The sequence below is a fragment of the Cariama cristata genome, unplaced genomic scaffold (genome assembly GCF_000690535.1).
Source record: "Cariama cristata isolate BGI_N322 unplaced genomic scaffold, ASM69053v1 scaffold21988, whole genome shotgun sequence".
NCBI lineage: Eukaryota > Metazoa > Chordata > Aves > Cariamiformes > Cariamidae > Cariama > Cariama cristata.
Window position 1 is genome coordinate 1 of NW_009631938.1, and position 518 is coordinate 518.

Sequence of the window (518 nt, forward strand, 5' to 3'; positions counted from 1 at the left end):
GGACGGCAGGGCTGGATTTGGGTGGTTTAAAGGGGCTTTTGCTGTTCGGTTTTGGTTGGTGGGGGATTCTTTTTTAATTCTTTCTTCAGGAAAGGGCTTGCTGGGCAGCGCCGGCCCACTGGGCGATAGCGGGGCTTGGGTGTTTGAGAGAATTTCCCCGAGGTTCAGGGCTGCTAAAGCACCCCGGGAGAGGCGTTATGGCTCCGGTGGGCAGCACCCCGGGGACGGGCCTTGCCCAGCGGCACCGGGAGCAGCTGCCTGGGTGCCAGAGAGCGGCTGCACTTCGGGGAGCCTCAACCTTCTCCCTGTTGTTATTGCAGGATCTGCCCCGTTCTTTCCCTCCGCTTTACGTGCACCTTGAAAATGCAAGAGTCATCAATGAACCAAGATAAAGATGACTGGTTCCAGAGCCGCCTGCGAGCAGCAAGGGAGAGAGCACAGGAGGTCAGCATGGGGTACCTGGATGACAGCCTGACCAGCCTCAAGTGGCTGGAGGACTTCTCAATTGCCCACCACCG

The 518-nt window shown here is 58.7% G+C and overlaps 1 protein-coding gene across 1 annotated transcript in view; it reads left to right on the forward strand.

Annotated features, from left to right (window-relative positions):
• Positions 1-320: 320 nt before the first annotated feature.
• The window catches only part of FOXJ1 (forkhead box J1), a gene marked incomplete at its 5' end in the record, with an annotated part of 4134 nt that continues 3936 nt past the window's right edge, over positions 321-518 (forward strand). The window contains one exon of the mRNA XM_009706170.1: positions 321-455. Coding sequence (XP_009704472.1) covers positions 321-455 — 135 coding nt within the window. The remainder of the gene's footprint in view (positions 456-518) is intronic.